Below are 16,065 nucleotides of genomic sequence, written 5' to 3' on the forward strand. Positions count from 1 at the left end.
GAAACAGCATATATACTCAATAGGGTATAGACATCTAGAGTAAGGAGGAGAGAAGGGGGACAGGGGGAATGGGGGTGGGTGGGTGATGGAGGAGAGGGTGGGCCATGGGGGAGAGTGGTCAGATATAACACATTTTCTTTTTTACTTCTTGCAAGGGGCTGGGATTAGATAGCCTGTCTGGGACCACAGGGCTAGGGGGTTGCTGGGCCTTAGGGGTGGTATATGGGCTCAGGGCCTCTTGGCCCCAGGGCCAGTGATCAGTCTGCTGTGCCACTCAGCTACCCTACAGCACATTTAAGAAGAGGGACGGAGTGAAAGGAGAGAGAAAATATAGTATGTGATAATGAGGAAGTACAAATGGAGGAAGTTGTGATCAGCAATGGCAATGGTGGAAAAATATGGAAGTAAATTTTATGATGGACTTATCATAAAGAATGTGATTCACCTGCGACAGAGCTGATGGTCTTGGAACATAGACTGAAGCACATTTTATTATTATTATTACTATTATTTTTTATTTTTTCTCTTTCCTTTATTACTCATTAGGGTCTATATTTGGGGGGAGGAGTATTATGTTTACTCTTATATAAGAATATTTTAATAACATAAAAAACATCATTTGTACAAAAATAAAAATAAATAAAAATAATACAACAAATACAAAGAAAAAAGAAAAGGGGAAAATTGATAAAACTCAAAATAAATAAAATCTTTCTTAAAAAAAATAAGAATGTGAGGTTCAGAAAAGTTATTTGAATTATCCAAGGTCTCCTCATCTAGTAGATAGCAAAAAGTAGTACAAGAATTTGGATTTTTCAAGGTCTAATCATAAATGCTTTCTACTAAATTTCCTCTCATTTATTACTGTTTCCCTTGAGAGAAAGGAAACTTGGAAGCTTGATTTTCTTGATCACTTTGGTTCACTGTAAAGTAGTCAGCACTATAAAGTGATGTCTTCTCTAATGCCACTAGATATTGATCCAGCTGTCCATTAGAACATACCACTGTGAGGGCTGAGGGCAGAAGGACACAACTAGTCTTTTTAAATATAATAAAGAAATAACCTCTAATAACCGCAAAATTAAATATACAGAAGACTTATAACACAATGGGATAGATATCATCACCATGTAGTTGACCTAATCATATCATCACAGTGCTATTTGCTAAGGAGCCTGCCTCAGCTGCTTGTTCTACCTTTTGAAAACTTTACCATTTTAAAACAACCCACTATTGGGGGTGGCTAGGTGGCGCAGTGGATAGAGCACCGGCCCTGGAGTCAGGAGTGCCTCAGCTCAAATCTGGCCTCAGACACTTATTACCTAGCTCTGTGTGGCCTTGGGCAAGCCACTTAACCCCATCTGCCTTGCAAAATCCTAAAAAAAAAAAAACTGAGACACAGTGGATTACAACAAGCAGTACACCAAGAGAATGCTTTAAAGGGCTAGAGATTCTGGAATTCCCAGACACACACACACACACACACACTATACAAACCCCCATTAAAGAGCAACATAATGCATTTGACTGTAGTACTTAAAAACAACTAAAAAGAATAAAAAAAGTTCCTATAATATTATAATATTCACTCTATATATCTAAAAGATATTTCCCCCAAACTGTATCATGAAAAATAATCAAAAAATCAATTATTTCTGTCAAAATTTTATATTACTTTAATATCTGAAAATTTAATTTTAATTAAAAGCATGTCAAATAATTATAAAATCATATATATATATGTATATATATATATATATATATATATATATATATATATATAAAAAAAAATATAAAAACATCCAACAACTTGAGAATCAAGAATACTTACATCCTTAAAGAAACGCTGCAGTAAGGAAAGCCTAACATCATGTACTGCAGCACAGGTGTCCCAGGGATATATCTGCTCCTCTTCTGTGGTTGGTAGCTTCTTTGGCTCTGTGGTATTTCGGCACTGCCCTAAAACTACAAACAAAAAAGAAGTGGGCAGAAATAAACAAAATTACAAATTTACTAAAGGAAATGAGTTGTTTACACAATACACCAAATTTCTCACCCCACTCACACCTCCAAATATAGGTTTGAAATGTTTCTAAAATAAAAATGATGGAAAAAAAGGTTATTTGGGGACTATATACATACATACATATATATATATATATATATATATATATATATACACATATATCTATGAATATATATACACACACATATATTTAAACCTTCAGTCCCAATGATTGACAGAATCTGAATGATTCTGTCATAATTCCTTCCACTGCCTCTTTATGTACATCACCCTGTAGTCAACTTCCTAGTGATGAACTACTCCAAACTTAGCTACACTAGTTCACACATGACAGACAAAAAAATATTGCTCAGCCTGTACTCAAAAGCTCAAACCTTATAATTCAAGTATAACCTTCAAGAAATATAAATTATTTTATTTTTATTTCTAGTAAAAACTAGAATTTAATCAATAACATAATTTGTGAGCCAAAGAATAAAGAAATAGTAAGGATATAAGTATATGTCAACATATATAAAGAGTGTTTTCTAAAATCACTATCAGAGTTACTCACAAATTATAACAATTACAGGATATGACCCAAACACTGAATTTTCAGGTAACACACAGGAACTCCAATAAGAACAAAGTGAAGGTAAATAGTTGATAATTCCAGTTCCATCACCATGCTAAACATAATTACTGTCAGCACGTGGTACAACATAGTAAATCTCTTCCCTTTCTCCAATAACTTCTTCAGGATTTTTTTTTGCACTTCTGTGAAACTGCCCCCCAACAATATTTTGATCAATTGATCATTGCTATTTAATTTTAATCAGAAGTCAAATTTTAGTGGAAAAATAAAAAGGAAGGTACCAAACAATGTCCTTTATCCTAGACCACACACATTCTAGACCTGACTTCTTTAAAAAACTCTATAAAAATCTTATTATACCCCTATAGGCCAGAAGGTTGCATTGTCCTTTCTAAAATGATAACATTCTTGACTCAGCTATTCCTTGGAATGATACTTAAATTCTCACAGTTTTTAGTCTAACAAAACTATTTGTTTTATAAGTGGAAAATCTCAAAGTGGACTATGAAGTTGTTTAATGTACAGAATTTCTATTTTAAAAAGCAGACTTGGGAGATAAAGGTCACTAACGCTAGGACTGAAATTCTCAACATGTACATTTCTATTTATTCAGAAGACAGGCTGATAGTAAAAAATAAGTAGAGCTAAGGCTTTAGATAGGATAGTAAGTAAGAAACAACATGATGTTAAGATACTGTCAGTCTAGGAAACCACAAAGACCCGAGTTCCAGAGACATAATAGCTATATAACTCTAATAGTTGTTACTCTAAACGTATCATTTAATTTGTCAAATTCTTCATCTTTAAAGTAGGAACGATGATAATAATACTTTCACTGAACATCTGATGGGTTTGTTGTGAGGAAAAAACTTTGTAAAGTTTTATATAAAGTATTATATAAATATACATAATGTTTTTACTATTAAAAACTATCTAGGGGCAGCTAGGTGGCGCAGTGGATAGAGGACCTGTCCTGGCATCAGGGAGTACCTGGGTTCAAATCCGGTCTCAAACACTTAATAATTACTTAGCTGTGTGGCCCTGGGCAAGTCACTTAACCCTATTTGCCTTGCAAAAACCTAAAAAAAAAATATATCTACAAGTGTATACAGCCATAGTTAGATCTATGAGTACCTATAAAAGGAGATGGTTCTTAATCACAACCAGTACATTAGCAAAATGAAATTAGGAAATTCATATTTAAGTTTATTTTTCTTATTTTAAAAAGCATCTGAAAAAAATAATATCATTTACAACTGTTCACTTCCCTTTACTTCAATGTTCTTGGACCGAGTCATCCAAGATCTGCATAGAGAAGGTAGATTTGTGAGTAGGAAGCCTCAGTCTCTGGATTTGCACATGTTTTCTTGATTCCAAGTCTAAATCCCACTCCTGGCCAGAATACAACTAAGAATTATTGGTTCACTATGTTCTCTTTGGATTTATGTAAAGACTGTTATTGAAAGTATTAGAAATATATGATTTTCTAATGCAGAATATGTAGAAAACTCTACAAAAAAGATGAATGTTGAATATTGTTCTTTGTATGTAATTGAAAAAAAAAAACATTTTAAAAAAGAAAAAACAAATATATAATTTTCTTCCCAAGTAAAAGAAGAGTGCTCTACCATCGAAAAATCACTAAATAGTGTCAAACTGTGGATATTTAGGGAAGCCAATAGGAATGCTACTACCTGTGTGTTCACCCCCAAACACTATTAAAAATCACTTAATAGTGGTGAATACTTGTTATTAAAAAGGAGTTTTCATATGAGAAATGGACACTGAGAGTAAGAAAGATAGTCTTCAGAGGGCAGCTAGGTGGCACAATGGGTAGAGCACTGGCCCTGGAGTCAGGAGGACCTGAGTTCAAATGAGGGCTCAGATACTTAATAATTGCCTAGCTGTGTGACCTTGGGCAAGTCACTTAACCCCACTGCCTTAAATAAGTAAAAAAATTTTTAAAAAAAGATAGCTTTGTGTTTAGAAAAACTTGGAACATGGCATTTAAACTAAGGCTAAAGTATATGAGGATCAGTAAAGAAAACCTTGGAGAAGGGTCTTTTGCCAAATATCTTCTGAGGAGAAAAGTCACACAAAAAGAGCATGAGAGATGAGAGAAGAAAAACATAGGAGTCCTGAAAGGAAAGAAACAATGAGGGCTTTGAAAGTCTTTGTGTTAGGAGTTGCTAAATGGGCTGTCTTTATTATACTTGAAGCTGAGTTTTTATCACATTTTTTCCTTCCGTATGCTGGAGTTATAGGAGGGAATGATGAATAGATCATAAAAGGAAAAACAAAAAAGAAGTATTTTCAAATTTGGAAAATCCTGTACCAAGAAACCTTACAGGCTTTGGACTCTAACTCCAAACCAAACAAATTAAGACATGTTCAGAAGTTCAGTTCATCTTCAAGCACTACAACCTAATCAAATGATCTTTCCTAGAAGTAATACTCTGAACAGATTTCCTTATAACCAGGTTTTGGAAAAAGTACTATTATCTCCAAATATATCTGAGGTGAGGGAGGCAAGGTAAAGAGGAGTACTTCTGGGGAAAGGTGCTTCAAGATTTTCAAAAAACTACAGCTTTAGAAATAATAGAAATAACTTTCACAACATGACTTAATATGGGAACATATTAAACACAATTGTACATGTACAACTTTTACGGCTTGTTTGCTGCCATGGGGAGGGGGAGAAGTGAGGGTGGTAGAAAAATATGGAACTCATAAACTTGCAGATGGATGAAATGCTGAAAACTATTTTTACATGCAACTGGAAAAAATTAAAATAAAAATCCATAAAGTCTCAAAAAAAAGAAAAAGAAAAAGAAAGAAACAGCTTCTCCTTAGATATTGTTCCACAACTATTGTGAAATATTGAGACATCACCTACATATGACATCAACATGACTTTATATTTGATAAAATGGAATATATGACAATCTGGAAAGAGACACTAGACCTAGAGTTTTCAAGAAAATCTTAAAAAATTCCTTTCAATTTTTAGAGAGAGAAGGAATAAGAACAGAGGAATTGAACAATGTTAAAATTTCAAATGTCTTACAAAATAAAGAATAAGCTCTTCAATATGAATTTTCTCTCAAACTGCAACACTAATGAATAGGTTTATGATTAAGGACTAAAAACAAAAAACAAGCCAATGCTTTGATATCCATATATACAGATCTAGATATCGGTATACTGACATATAGCAATATTTTACACAATAAAAATAAAAACTTACATATATATCTATATATATAAGCACATGCATATATGAATAACTTAGCTATTAATAATTTACATAATTTAAGATTAATGAAGTATTTCCTTTATTACAACACTGAGATAAGGTACAAAATGAATTATTGCTCCCAATTAAAGAAACTAAGACTGAGAGGTTATGTGACTTTCCAAGTCTGTGTTAAGTGTTTAAAATTTAAAAGGCAGAATTAAAGTCTATGGACCCCTAACTCCATCTCTTGGTGCTCTTCCACAATAATGAAACGTTAATATCAATTTTGATTCTGAAAAGTAGTTTAAAAAGAAACATACCTGAAGAGGCTTGCAAAAGCACAACTAGACCTGTGGGTCGCTCTTCAGAGGATGGGCCGCTCTGTCCACAGATGACACAGTCATAAACTGCTTCAGAGACTTGCTGTTCTGGTGTCACAATCTCCATAGCAATATCAGTTTCTGGAGAATCTGGGATAAAAAGGCTATATTATTCCTACAACTCTCTGAAAAAGTCTTTCTATAAGAAAAACATGTAGAAAAGTAAAATTCAAATACTTCTACTTAAGCATGATAATGTCACTGCTTCAAAACTGAGGCAATTGTATGGAAGAAGGGTTTAAGCTTTCTAATGTAAAAATTTTATAGGAAAAAGTTTACGAGATAATGAAAACAGCTGACAGTTGTATTTACATTTTGACATTAAAAGAATGTATTAAATGAATTTTAACTTTAGTTGAATAAAACTATTCTGTCTTGTATTCCATTTTTAAATGGTGCTAAACATGAAGAATATGAAGTACTTAATTCTTCAGAAAAGTTAAAAAAGAAATGTTTAGCATTCTAAAAGCATTTCCTTTAAGTTTTAGAAGGCAGACTTCAAAAATACTCAGATCTTCTTAGTAAGAAACTTTGATATTACTTTTATGTAGAAATGACATCCACATACATCACTTTCTTAGATTTAATACAAATAACACAAAAAAGTCAGCAAGAGTTACCCTCAGGGGTGGCTAGGTGGCACAGTGGATAGAGGACCGGCCCTGGAGTCAGGAGTACCTGGGTTCAAATCCAGTCTCAGACACTTAATAATTGCCTAGTTGTGTGGCCTTGGGCAAGCCACTTAACCCCGTTTGCCTTGCAAAAAAAAAAAAAAAAACCAAAAAAAGTTACCCCCCTATCTATGCATACAACCTCAAAACAAGATATAACAAAGTTATTTCAATATTTGGGTTCTCTCCCCATGCACTCCAGGCCAATACCTACTTTGATGTTATAGATCTTTCCTGTAGACATCCTAAGTGCTTGGGCTAGAAAAATGTGTTGCCTTTTGCTGGTTCTGTTGCTCCAAAATTTGATTTCAGGTGTTTTTTTAAAGTTGATTAGAGGGGAATAATGAGAGAGTTCATGGGTTACTCCTTCTAATTTGTCATCTTGCCCCTGCACCCATATCCACTTTTTCAACTCAAAGTTAAGAACCTTATTTTTTCCAGGAAACATTTCCTGATCATTCCATTCTAAAGTGAATTTTTAATTAACGTATTTATTTGCAAGGCAGTGGCTTGCCCAAGTGGCTTGCCCAAGGCCACACAGCTAGGCAATTATTAAATGTCTGAGGCCACATTTGAACTCAGGTACTCCTGACTCCAGGGCCGGTGCTTTATCCACTGCGCCACCTAGCCGCCCCAAAGTGAATTTTTTGAAGTCATAGCACTAATTGAACCTACCAAACAGATGATGTTTGATCATTTATTATCTTGTTGCATTAATTTTATTTTTATTTTTCATTACTAGTCTCCCCAAATCAAATAGTAAGGGAGGCACTATGTGTATTTGAAATGTGTGTGCCTACAATAGCAACTTATACAGGATTACATACAGAGAAGTTGCTCAATATCTGTTGGAACAAATGAATGAAAAATTTTGTATTGTGATGAATTTTGCAAAACTGATCATTTTTTAAAAATCCCAACTTGAGAATTTAATAAGTTTTTTATTATATGACTCCAATATGTCTTTCCAGAATTATATATTATTCTCCTTTCATATATTCTAACTTCAAATTAAAATGTGATTCTTCTTGTTCCCCAAACTCATTTTATTTCTTTACTCCATTCCTTTGCTCAAGTTACCCCTCAAATCTAAAATATACTCCCTCTGCAAGTCATCTATTAAAATACTTAGCATCCTTCAAGGATCTTTTCATGAGGATTCTAATTATTAGAATTTTCAGTTTCTTCATAATATATGGTATATTCTTATCTGAGGGCAGGTATTATTCTAGTTTTGTGTTTGTATTCCTAGTGCCTGATGCAGGATCTAATGCATAACAGGGGATATTAAGGGATTACTAGATAAGATTAGATTTAGTCACAAGGCTGAAGACCCTCAAACAACTGTCTATGCTCCACCTTATGACATATAACTCTTTCAGATGTTGCCTTCCTATACATTTGTGTCAGAGGTAAATATATATGTTCTGCACACAGAAGATTTCCACTTCTTGTATAGTTCTCTAAATTGCCATGTGACTTAGTATATTTTACTGTTTATGGTAGAAAACATAATTTATCCAATCCTAGAATGACATGGTGAGTTTGAGGTCTCTAAGGTCATCCAATTTGACATGTTCAATAAGCAACTGGTGATGAAGGAAGTGAAGCACAGAAAGAAATCAAAACACTATGTCTAAGGAGGAGGAGCCAAGATGACTGAATAAAGGCAGGAACTTCTGTGAACTCTCCCCCAAATCACTCCAAATACCTTTAAATAATGATTCTAATAAAATTCTATAGTGGCAGAACCCATAAAAAGACTGAGTGAAACAATTTTCTAGCCCAAGAAAACCTGGAAGATCTGTGGGAAAGGTCTGTTACACTGAGATTAGAAAAGGCCTGTAGCGCAGCCCAAGCCTTGCCAGAGCCATGCAGGAACAGACTGTGGGGATACCTGAGTCCATAACAGCAGGGGCAGTTTTCAAGCCTCTCAGTTGAGGGATAGCGAAGGACAATGGGGAAGGTCAGCAGGAAAACTCTGATGCACATCCAGCACAGACCCCAACGCAGATTCAGCCCCATGGGACCAGGAGGAGGACTGGGGAACTGCCCCCACAGGGAGCCACCCAGCAGCTGCTTCCAGAGCACTCAGCCCACAGCCGGGAAAGGGGTCAGGGAAGATTGCAGAGGTCTCTTTGCGGTCACTGGGTCAGGAGTCTGTTGCTTTGCCCATACTCAGATACCAGTCTCAGGAAAAGGAGCAGAAGCAGAACAGAGCTTACTGCTGCATCAGAGCAGGGAACTCTCCTCAGAGTTCTAGGGCAGAAAGGACTACTTGTGGTCATGCACAGACCAGAGCACAGGCTAGAGGAACAGTCACAGCTTCTCATAGATCTTGTAAGAATAAAGAACTTGCAGGACCCTGGGGGGGGGGGGGGGGGGTCTCTGAAAACAGCTGTAAAAAACAGCCCTCAAAAACTTGGGAGTCTCCTCCACCCTGGAAGCAGAGCCCTATCTTACAAACAGTTAAAATCAAATCACAGGTTGGGGAAATGAACAAACAGAACAAAAAATCTGACCACAGACAATCACTTTGGTCCTTCAGAGTATAAAAATGCAATCCAGAAGATAACAAAGTCAAAGCTTCTACAACCAAAGCCTCCAAGAAAAATATGAATTTGTCTCAGACTATGGAAGAGCTCAAAAAAGATTTTGAAAATCAAATAAGGGAGGTAGAAGAAAAATGAGAATGATGCCAGAAAATCATGAATATCGAGTCAGCAGTGTGGTGAAGGAGACAGAAAAATATACTGAAGAGAATAACATCTTAAAAACCAGTTTAGGTCGAAAGGAGAAAGCAATTCAAAAGGCCAATGAGAAGAATACCTTAAAAATTAGAACTGCCCAAATGGAAAAGGAGATACAAAAGCTCTCTGAAGAAAATAATTCCTTAAAAAGTATAAGAGCAGCTAATGACTTTGTGAGAAATGAAAAAACAATAAAACAAAACCAAAAGAATAAAAAACTAGAAGAAAATGTGAAATTTCTCAATGGAAAAACAACTGACCTAGAAAACAGATTCATGAGAGATAAGGTCTCTCATGGAGTCAGGGGTACCTGAGTTCAAATCTGACCTCAGACACTTAATAATTACCTAGCTGTGTGGCCTTGGGCAAGCCACTTAACCCCCTTGCCTAAAAAAACAAAAAGAAAGTCCTACTACCTCACTATTGATAGGAGAAATGAAAACTGGAACAGTTTTGAGATATTACCTTATACCTATTGGATTGGTTAATAGGATTAAGAGAAAATTTCAAATGTTGGAAGAGATATAGGGGAAATGAGAATTGATGCACTGGTGGAGGAGTTGTGAAATAATCTAACAATTCTATAAAGCAATTTAGAACTGTGTCCAAAGGGCTATAAAACCATGCCTACCTACCCTTTGTATATTCCAGCACTACCTGAAAGTCATAACCAAAAAATGCCTAGATATCAGTGTTTTTAAGGAATTCTCCAGGAAAATTGTCTTGATATCCTAGAAGCAGATAGTAAAATAGAAATTGAAAGAATCCACTACTGATTACCTTTTGAAAGAGATCCCAAAATGAAAAATTGCCAGGAATATTATAGCCAAATTTCAGAACACCCAAGCCAAGGAGAAAATATTGTAAGCAGTCATAAAGGAAGAACTGAAATATCATGGAGCTACAGTCGGGATAAAACAAAATTTAGCAACTTCTACATTAAGGAATCATAGGGCTTGGAATGATATCCTAGAAGGAAAAAAAAAGAACTTAATTACTCTAATCAATTAACCAGCAAAACTGAACATATTCTTTTTCAGGGGAATAGATGGATGTTCAATGAAACAGAGGACTCTCAAACTTTCCTAATGAAATGACCAGAACTGAACAGAAAATTTGAAGCATAAAAAGGTAAACAGAAAAGGCAAATCATAAGGGACCTAACAATATTGAACTGCTTATATTTATGCATGGAAAGATGATAAAGAAAACTCACATGAACTTTCTCATTTATTAAGGCAGTTAGAAGGAGCATATATATATATATATATATATATATATATATATATATATATATATATATAGACAAGACACAGGTGGGAGTTGAATTTAAAGGAATAGTATAAATGGAGGATTAAAGGAGGATAAATATACTGGGAGAAAGGTAAAGGAGAGGTAGAATGGGGTGAGTTATTTCACATATAAGAGGAGAGAGAAAAAGTTTTTGCAGTGGAATGGGGTGAAGGAAGTGAATTGGCTCAGAGAGGGATTAAAAAAAACCCTATCTTACCTTAGAGGAAAATAAGAGAGGAAAGGGATGGGAGAAAGGTGGGGAGGGAGGAGGGGGAGCTATACAGGACAGAATGGAGGAAGATCGTGGGAGGGGGCAGGTAGATACAATACCCTTATGAGGAGGAACTAAGTGAAAGGAGAGAGAGAATAGAATAAATGGAGGTGGTGAGAATAGTATGGAGGGAAACACAGCTAGAAATAGCAAATGTGAGAATAAAATATTGAAACAAGTTTCTCTGATAAAGATCTCATTTCTCAAATACAGAGAGCTGAGTTGAAGTTATAAAAAATAAGAATATTCCTCAAATGATAAATAATCAAGAGATATGAACAATTTCCAGATGAAGTTATCAATGCAATCTCCTTAAACTTTTTTTAAAAGTCCTACTACAAGGGTGGTGCAGTGGATAGAGCACTGGCCCTGGAGTCAGGGGTACCTGAGTTCAAATCTGACCTCAGACACTTAATAATTACCTAGCTGTGTGGCCCTGGGCAAGCCACTTAACCCCCTTGCCTAAAAAAACAAAAAGAAAGTCCTACTACCTCACTATTGATAGGAGAAATGAAAGCTGGAACAATTTTGAGATTTTACCTTATACCTATTGGATTGGTTAATAGGATTAAGAGAAAATTTCAAATGTTGGAAGAGATATAGGGGAAATGAGAATTGATGCACTGGTGGAGGAGTTGTGAAATAATCTAACAATTCTATAAAGCAATTTAGAACTGTGTCCAAAGGGCTATAAAACCATGCCTACCCTTTGTATATTCCAGAAGAAATGAAATATGGTAAGAAAAGAATCTAAAAAGTATAAGCATACTTATAGCAGCTATCTTCTAGTGGCAGGGAGCTGGAGATTGAGAGAGTGCCCAGGGGTTGGGGAATGACTGAACACATTGTGGTATGTGATTGAAATGAAATACTCTTCTGTTATGGGAAATGATGAACAGGATACTCTCAGAAAAAACTTACATGAACAGAAGCAATGAGAATGTACCTTAAAGAAAGTAACAGCAATATCGCAGGATGATCAGTTGTGAATTATCTACCTTTTCTCAGCAATGCTGTGACCCAAGCAAATTCTGAAGGACTTTTTTGATAAAGAATGCTATCCATCTCAAAGACAGAGATGATGGTGTCTGAATACAGACTGAAGCATGATATTATTTTTTCTACTTTATTCTTCTTGAGGTTTCTCTTTGTGTGTGGGGGGGGGGGGGGAAGATATTATGCTTACTTTTACAATATGACTATTATATTAATGTTTCTTTACCATGAGTACATGTTTTTAACCTATACCAAGTAACTTGCTTTCTCAATGAGGAAGAGTGGGGTAGGAAAAAAGGAGAGAATTTGAAACGCAAAATTTTGGAAGCAAATGCTGAAATTTATTTTTGCATGGAGTACAACTATATGTCTAAACTATGATAGCTACAGCTCCTCTCAGCAAGGATAATCTTGGAAGACCCTTTATGGACAATATTATCCACATTCAAAAAAAAAAAACCACAGAATCTGAGTGCATATCATGTTCACTTTTTAAAAAATAATATGTTGTAAGCAGTCATATATTATTCCCACATTGGTTATTGCTAGCTGTATTTCCCTCCATACTATTCTCCCATTTATTCTATTTCACATATAAAAGGAAAGAAAAAGCTTTTGCAATGGAATGGGGCGGAGGAAGGAGTGAGTCTTACTCTTATCATAACTGACTCAGAGAGGGATAAAAAAAAATCTCTTACCTTAGAGGAAAATAAAAGAGGAAAGGGATGGGAGGAACGTGGGGAGGGGGGGAGGGGGAAGTATACAAGATAGAATGGAGAGAAGATCCATTTATTCTAGTTAGTCTCTCTCTCTCTCTCTCTCTCTCTCTCTCTCTCTCTCTCTCTCTCTCCTTTCACTTAATCCTTTCTCATGAGGGTATTGTATCTACCTTTCTATCTACCTACCTATCTACCTAGAATGGATACTATCCTATATACTTCCCTCTCCCCACCTTCTTCCCATCCCTTTCCTCTCTTATTTTCCTCTAAGTTAAGATAGGTTTTCTATCACTCTCTGAATCAATTTTGATAAATAGTTTTCTTTCTTTCCTTTAAGTCCTAATTCCTCTTACACAAAATGACCAATATGTAAATATGTTAAACACAAACATATATGTACAAGTTTTACCAGACTGTTCACTGCCAATGGGAGGGGGGAGGGAGGGGAGGGAAGGAAGGGTGGTAGAAAAATGTGTAACTTATAAATTTGCAAATGAATGTTGAAAAACTACCATAATATGTAATTGGAAAAATAAAATATCTATTAAAAAATAAAACAAAACAACTACATTTCTAGAACTGGGATAGATCTGCATAGAGCTATACATCATGGACATAGATTTTCATAGAGATATCCTTTAAACTTATAAGAATAAATGATGCTACAAAAAGGGATGAAAGTATTGGCAAAATGTGATATAATTAGCCTTTGTAAAATAAAGAGTGTCTTTCTTGAGGAAAAAAAAGAGTACAAAGGAAAAACAGAAAAGGGTCTAGGAGAGAAACTTGGGAAACATCCAGTTAAGGGTTGTTTTATAGATGATGAGTAAGCCATAGACATAGAGACGGTTATATAGGTAGGAGATGATACAGAGTCACAATAATTCAAAGAGGATTTGAAGATTCAAAGAGAAGGTAGTAAAAGGTGTTAAATGCAGCAAATACAATGAGAAGAATTAGGACTGATAAAATAGTACAAGATCTTACAATTAAGAGATCATTAGTAATTTTGAAAAGAAAAGTTTCAGTTGACTAATGAGATTGGAAGACAAACTATAAAGGTTTGAGGAAGTGAAAGGAAAAGAATAGGGAGGAAAGGCAAGGGAACAAGTCTTTGAGGTCCTTAGCTAAACAAGCTATTATTCTTTCCATTTTACTGAACTGAGGAAGACTGAGGTTAAGTGACTTGTCCAGAATCCCACAGCTAATGAATCCTGAAAGGAAGCACCATGCTCTACCCACTGTATTACTTACATTGTGTGGGAAATGACATAGTATCAATCAGGAAGCAATAGAAGCTTTGCCAGCATGGGTTCTTCTGGTTGCACTGAGCAGCTAATGTGTAGGATCAGAGCAGGCAGACAGTGAAAATACTAGAACAACGATATGGCAAGAGAAGAACAGCAACAATGAAGGAGCAAAGAATTTAAGAAGGGGGACAGGATAGGTGGCACAGTAGATAAGAGTACTGGCCTGGGAGTCAGGAGGACCTGAGTTCAAATCCAGCCTCACACACTTATTAATTGCATAGCTGTGTGACCTTGGGCAAGTCACTTAACTCCATCACCTTGCAAAAAAAAGAAAGAAGAGGGGATTGTATAGCATTGAAATGGCTAAATATTAGGTCCAAGATGAAAAAAAAGAAGAAAATGAAGTCAGAGAAGAGGTAATGGCTTGAAGAAGAGGAATAAAAAAACAGATGTAGCTGTGACATAGAGAAAAGGCTAATAATTGTTAAGTTATAGTGAGTTATGAGAATGTCAAGAGTTTATAAGTAGGGATACTCATACCATTAATAAGTTCTGCTGTTTCTACCATTTGCTTAGGAGGGTCAGAGAGCACAGTAGAAGACCCCCCTCCTCCTCCCATCCTCTGTGGCCTCTCTTTAGGAGGGTCTCAAGATCTCAGCCATCCCCTCATTGCCACCAACCTCTCTGCTTGGTGGCATCACAGCCATCACATCCCTCACCCTCCCAACCCTTGTCTTTTCAGTTTCTCTTGATACCCTATCTTTCTTGATTGGAGAGTGAGCTCCTGGGAAATGTGTATTGTATGCTATCACAGGTTGAAGGAGAAGGGCAAGAAGATGTAGGAGCACAGATACAGATAAAAGCCCCTAATTTACAGGCAGGAGTTGAGAAAGAGAGGAGTCCAGTGAACAGAGGACTCAATATCTTGTGAAATCAGAGAGAATGAACTGGGTAGGTCTATACATCTTAAAGATTCATTAACCCAACTCTTTCAAAATCAGTGAATATACAAATTTAGGGTCTGACAGGTTTTAAGTTTTCCTATATCCTCCAAGACAAAAACAAAAATAAAAAGACTGCCTTTTTTCTTTTCTTATTGTGTAAATTTAAAGCACCATAATTAGACTTTTATCTATAACAAGTCTTATAATTTCATTTGTGAAAAGATATCACATCAATTATCCTCTTGGTCAGATACCTTCACATGGAATCCAAGCTTTACCTTTTTTCCACTAATTTTTTATCTTAATCAAAATAAGATCTAAACAGGGATTATTAAATTTTTGGTAAGATAAAAATGAGTAATGTTTTTAAATTGTAAGGATGGCAGTCAACTGAGTAAATAAATTAGTCTGCCCCAATTAAAGAAATTAGTGACAAGACAGTATGCTGACACATTTGTCACACAAGACCAGTCAATTAAACAGCAAAGTGAACTAGGTTTGAACAAGGCCAAGACATTGCTAATGAATATATCAATCAACTACAGGCTTTAGATTTTAGAGGTCCTTAGAAAGTTATTAGATAAAGAGAATAATTTTTCATAAGAAGTTTACTGATGGAGCAGTTAGGTGGTGCAGTGGATAGAGCACCAGCCCTGGAGTCAGGAGTACCTGAGTTCAAATCCAGCCTCAGACACATAAAAATTGCCTAGCTGTGTGACCTTGGACAAGTCACTTAACCCCACTGCCTTGTAAAAATTTTTAAAAAAAGTTTATTGATTCTAGATTAAGAAACTTATTCATATCTTTTGAAGTGGTGGAAGCCTCCAGCCAAGTCACTGAAAAGGAAGAGAGGAGAGAGGAGAAGGGCCCTATTCTTGGACTCATTTCAATGACTCTTTAAGCAGGAGGACTTGATGAAATTCAAAGGGCCAGTAGATTTTTTTATTTCCCCA

At 35.6% G+C, this 16,065-nt stretch overlaps 1 protein-coding gene across 8 annotated transcripts in view; it reads right to left on the bottom strand.

The window, feature by feature from the left end:
• UBR3 (ubiquitin protein ligase E3 component n-recognin 3) overlaps nucleotides 1-16,065 on the bottom strand; it is a 291,086-nt gene that overhangs the window by 104,168 nt on the left and 170,853 nt on the right. For all 8 annotated transcript variants that reach the window (XR_012474268.1, XM_074215740.1, XM_074215735.1 and 5 more), the window contains 2 exons: nucleotides 6,159-6,308; nucleotides 1,832-1,965 (listed from right to left, as the gene is read on the bottom strand). Coding sequence is in view for 7 of the 8 variants with exons in the window: in XM_074215740.1 (XP_074071841.1) it covers nucleotides 1,832-1,965; nucleotides 6,159-6,308 (284 nt within the window). In the remaining variant the exon portion in view is untranslated. The remainder of the gene's footprint in view (nucleotides 1-1,831; nucleotides 1,966-6,158; nucleotides 6,309-16,065) is intronic.

Source organism: Macrotis lagotis, chromosome 1 (genome assembly GCF_037893015.1).
Source record: "Macrotis lagotis isolate mMagLag1 chromosome 1, bilby.v1.9.chrom.fasta, whole genome shotgun sequence".
NCBI lineage: Eukaryota > Metazoa > Chordata > Mammalia > Peramelemorphia > Peramelidae > Macrotis > Macrotis lagotis.